Here is a 5,334-nt window from a genome sequence, read left to right as displayed (position 1 = left end):
CAGTGGACCCACGGGCCGTTATTTGCCCATCCCTGCCTTACACCATATACAAACTACGCATGATACCAAAGTATGGTTAGGCCCGTTCTGAAACCAAACAGCAGTTCTATACAACTACTTTTGTACCAATCATATCTCTGCATCAGAGATATAAATGTTACCGCTAAAGCTCGTAAACCGTTGATGTGCACATTAACTAGCTAATCTCCAGATTAACTGATTTGCTCCGCTAATGAGTACACTACCTAGCTAATCTTCAGAACAAAAGGGAAGGAATCAAAATTTGATGATGTGCTCATTGACAGCTTCCATATCGTTTAAGTTCAAAAATTTGTCATTGTATCACCTAATTTAGTACTTGATTCTTTATATATCGAAAAATAAATAAATAGCATTATGTTAATTTTCTTAATCGTAATAATATTTCAAACTATTTGATTATTTGTAATATAGTTCTGAAAGCGATTGATGGTTAATTCTATAACCCAATGTTCTGATAGAAGTTACTTGATTTTTTTAGATAGCAAAAAATACATAAAAAAATTATATCAAATTGAGCATAGAAAATCATTGTTGTTGTTACAGCGAACATTTTATTTTCATTTTAACAAGTTCCTAGTAGGGAATGTGCAGATTACCTATTGCACATCACTTACTAGGTAGTTTGAAGAATACCTAAAAGGAAAAATGAAGCAATTGTCTGCACTTTTATGAATCGGTCGAGTTAAGCTTTCAGCTGAAAATCTGTAAGAAAACTGATTTCTTCACCTTTGCTGTAACATTATTATTACAAACGTGGATGGTTTGGTGAAGAAAACATTCAAAACAAATTTTTGATTCAATGGTTATTTATGTAAGTAAATAAATATTACAGTCAAGAAATTATTAACAAATGGATATATAGAATTAAGGCAATTCGTTCTGTCTAATATACAAGGTGTTCCTTAAAATCCGACCTTAATATACATTTTTCAAATTCACGTCAAAAATGAAACAAATAAATATACAAATGAAGTAACACAAAATACAATTTAAGAGGGGAAAAACGGTGCCAAAACTTGGCGATTTTTAACGATAAAAGAAAGGTTATAAAAGTTAAAATTTGTTAGTTGTTAAAATTTGCACGAATTTCCTACAGAATTGAGATTAGTTTTCATGTCCCTATTTCCACCCTTTTCGATATCAATTTAGTAGATTGTGATAACATTTCTGCTTTTTCATTACTTAAACATAATTTTAAAATTTCTACTGCTTATAATCATGAGAATCTGTTCTTCACGAGAAATTTAAACGTATATGTAACAGTCATTTTTTAAATAACACCCTGTATTATTAGGTATCTACTACTTGTACATGGTGTATTTGTATTATTTCAAAGGTAACATATTTATTAAAGTCATAAAAAAAAATGTTAAATTTTCACAGAAAAAATCCTAGAAACATAAATTTTTATTATTTATACATATATTTTATAGTATTCCGAATACCGTCATGTCCCTAGAGTTAAATGTTTTGCAATGTTAGACAAAAATATTTTGATATAAAGTCATAAGATAGAATTTTTAAGATTCATTAGAGACAGACTTTTTTTTCTTCTTGGAAATCTACTTAACTCAAAGAAAAGCTCAATTTCAGCCCTCAAATTTATATGTATTTCAATTATTCAAAAAATTAACGAAATATTGCTCAAGGATTATGGATCATCTAAAAAGAGAGTTTTATTTCTAAAAAGGTACAAGTACGATTAATACAAATTTTCAGTAATCATTCAATTTTCAGTACTCCTTAATTAATTCTAAGAAATTTTCTACAAAATTATAAACATTTTGCAGCATTTTTAACAAATTCTGATACAAAAATCTTTAATTTGTATTGTCACGGAAAATTTTAGAATGATACCAATTAACCGAATCATATCGAGCTTAGAATTTCACATTTAGTTGGGCCAATTATAGAGTAGCACTATTGCTGACAGTCTACCTATGCTCGTCATGAGTAATGAGAACTGTTGAAGTGACAGGAATAATTGCTAATAACTTCGATGCAACATTTGTATCGCGAGTTACTCAAATGGATGCAGCCACTTAAACTGAGGATCAAATTATTCGAATGAATCAACAGCGTCTAAAGCAAGATTTCGTTTGATTATTTACGTCCTTGTCAGAGTTGAAAATCCATGCCTCATATTCATTTAGTTAATATAGTTATAGTAAAAATGATATTTATCATAAAATGGTTAAATTTTATACTTTCACCATTAGACTAAAATCTTAATTAGTTTTTTATGAGTGAATATGCATGAATTGGTAAAACGGCATTAGATATGGTAATTACTTTTCAGATTAAATATATATATATATAGTAATTGTGAATAAAATCTAAATAGGCGGTATTTAAGCCATTAATTTTTCCGTTCATATGTCAATGGTTTATCGAAAAGTCTAGTATTCAAAATTATAATTTTTATTAACTCACAATTAGTGAGAAATGCAAAGCTGAAAATGAAATTTGACCGAATAAATGGTTTTTAGGCTATTCTCTAAATTATTAAACTATTAAATTATTATAAATTATTATTATAACTAAGGTGATAAAATTATCAAATCTTACTTCATTTATCCCTATTTTAACACTTATTATAAAACCTTATTTTATTGCTAATTCTATCAAAAATCACTGTCAAAGGTCTTCGGTCAAAATTACCGAGCACTTTGGTGTTCTTTTAGAGCCAGAAATATGGTAAATTTTACCGTATTTTATCAGTTTATACCATACTATTTCCTCAGTTTACGCATTATACAAATATACCAACAACGATAATCAAAATCACTTTGTTATTATTTATTAACTCAATGCTTTTTAGCGAATTTACATATTTGTAGATGAGCTGTATATTTTAAACATAGCACAAAATGCTTTAAGAAAAAGCTCTAAATCAAGCCTATTTAAGGAAACGGACGTAGCTCCATATGCGTGCTTAAGAAAATAGTTACACAACTCAAAAAGCGTACATAAGGAAATGTATTATCCTCCATCGGTATGCCTTATTATTGTATTGATGCACCAACATTAAATGCAGTGCAAAATCAGTATGAAGCTATTCTTAAGCGATTTCCTGACCTATAACGACCAAAACTTATCAAAAAAAAATTAAGAGCCACAACATTGAACATTTCAAAGAAAACAAATGAGTTTCTGTTACCGCAAGAGCTAGAGTACTCTCATCGGAAAAATTAAGAGCACCAAAAGAGGAATTTAACCTTATGTTGAAACAAGGTCTTTGTAGACCTTCAAAAAGTTGTTGGGCCAGTCCCCACATTGGTGACTTTCGGACGTGATCTGAACATGCCTGTCTTGACAGTAACATGGTACACCTTGAACAGTTGAATTGCTATTTGTGACTGCGACATAGTCTTCCTCGCACTATTGCTACTCAATCTCGATCGCACACACCACTGGAGCTTTTACACACTCAGCTGTTAATAGCAACACAGGATTGACCCCGTACAAAACTGTGAACTTAATACAGCTCTCACGACTAGCGCTCAAAGTCCGGTGAACTTAATATAGCTCTCATTACCAACGCTCAAAATCCGGTGAAATAATACAGCTCTCTCGGTCTTACGCAAAGCGGCGATAAACCAACTAGAAATATCCATTTATCAAATTCTATCCTAGATAAAATTCTGGTGAGGGAGAAATACAGTGAAACTACCACTACAAGAATGCAATTCGAATGCAAGGAATTTATGAAGCTGTAAAGCATTTTCGACATATGCTGGAAGGACGAGTTTTTATGATCTTTACTGATCACAAACCATTAACCTATGCTTTTCAACAGCGTTCGGATAAAGTCTCCCCTCGTCAAATGAGACACCTAGACTTCATAAGCCAATTTTCAATAGATATCCGTTATGTGGAGGGTTCACAAAATATCGTAGCAGACACCTTGTCTCGTATCGAAGAATTAGCCATTCCTTCGTCAATTGACTATTTGCTGCCCTTGCGGATGAACAATATCAGGACACAGAACTGCAAACCCTCTTGAAAAACAAAACTACCAACAATCTCAACTTGCAGCCTATGCAGCTAACATCTGGAAAATCACTTTATTGTGATGTTCAGGATTCAAGAATTCGACCATATGTTCCCCCTAGATTTCGGCATGCCAATTTTAGTAAATTACATCGCCTCTCACATCTTGGCATCAAGGCTTCAAGGAAACTTATACAACAACGTTTTGTGTGGCCTAGTATGCAAAAAGACATAGTGAGCTGGACACGTTCATGCTTGGAGTGCCAAAAAAATAAAATTGTCAGACACACCACCAGCCCACTTAAAACTTTTAATTTGCCATCATCTCGGTTCAATCACGTGCATCTCGAATTGGTCGGACCATTGCCGCCTTCTAATGGATATTCATATCTTCTTACTTGCATTGATCGGTTTACTCGCTGGCTCGAAGCCGTGGATATTTCCTTTAGTGGATAGCTCCTTTAGTGGATATTTCAGCTAGTACTGTGGCAAATGCATTTTACTCCGTTTGGATTTCTCGATTTGGAGTTCCGGAGCAGATTTCTACTGACCAATCGCCATCCAAGTTTCAATGGAATTGTCGAGAGATTTCATCGCTCTTTAAAACAATCAATTCGATGCCACGCTGCAATACAGTGGACTGAGGTGTTACCTACCGTACTTCTAGGTCTTCGATCAGCGTTGAAAGAGGTTCTGAATGCCTCTTCTGACGAACTAGTATATGGTACTGCTCTCCGTTTGCCAGGAGATTTCATGCATTTAGTCAATTCACCGAACTGCAATAACCCTTTTACATTCGTGCATCAACTTAGAAACTGCATATCAAAATTACGACTAGTTCCTACCAGCGCTCATTGCAAACAAACAGTCTTCGTACACAAAGAACTTAGAAACTCATCTCATGTTTTTTTCAGATGTGATGCTCCAAAGCCTTCTCTTGCACCAAAAGTTTCAGGACCACATCAAGTACTACCTCGAAACGAAAAAAACATTCAAAATTTTAGTAAACGAAGAAGAAGTCAATGTTAATATCGACCGCCTTAAACCGGCATTCATCTGGAAACCTGAAGCGACTGTAACACATGCGTCATAAACATCATCTGAAAACACGACGTCCGACTTAGCAAATGCTACGACAACAACACGCTTGGGACGTCGAGTGCGCTTCAATCCGAAATATTTGTAAGAAAGGAATCGTTAGCACTGGAGGGGGAGTACTGTGGTGACCTGCCTACTACAACTCAACGCTGCCAGTCTCGTATCCCATAGCAACGAGGAACACAAAAAAAGAAAACTAAT

The 5,334-nt window shown here is 33.8% G+C and overlaps 1 protein-coding gene across 1 annotated transcript; it reads left to right on the top strand.

Annotated features, from left to right (window-relative positions):
- Positions 1-4,527: 4,527 nt before the first annotated feature.
- LOC139426478 (uncharacterized) lies at positions 4,528-5,064 on the top strand. Its single transcript, XM_071185531.1, has one exon. It carries the CDS (start codon positions 4,528-4,530, stop codon positions 5,062-5,064), a length of 537 nt encoding a protein of 178 aa, XP_071041632.1.
- Positions 5,065-5,334: the final 270 nt, after the last annotated feature.

This window comes from Parasteatoda tepidariorum, chromosome 3 (genome assembly GCF_982258835.1).
Source record: "Parasteatoda tepidariorum strain Cologne lab strain chromosome 3, Ptep-v5.0, whole genome shotgun sequence".
In the NCBI taxonomy this organism is placed as follows: Eukaryota; Metazoa; Arthropoda; class Arachnida; order Araneae; family Theridiidae; genus Parasteatoda; species Parasteatoda tepidariorum.
The sequence above is the reverse complement of the archived record's forward strand: the minus strand, read 5'-3'. Positions and strand labels throughout refer to the sequence as shown.

Excerpts from the sequence above, each read along its gene's own strand:
- LOC139426478 (XM_071185531.1), top strand. The coding sequence starts at position 4,528 with ATGCATTTTACTCCGTTTGGATTTCTCGATTTGGAGTTCCGGAGCAGA.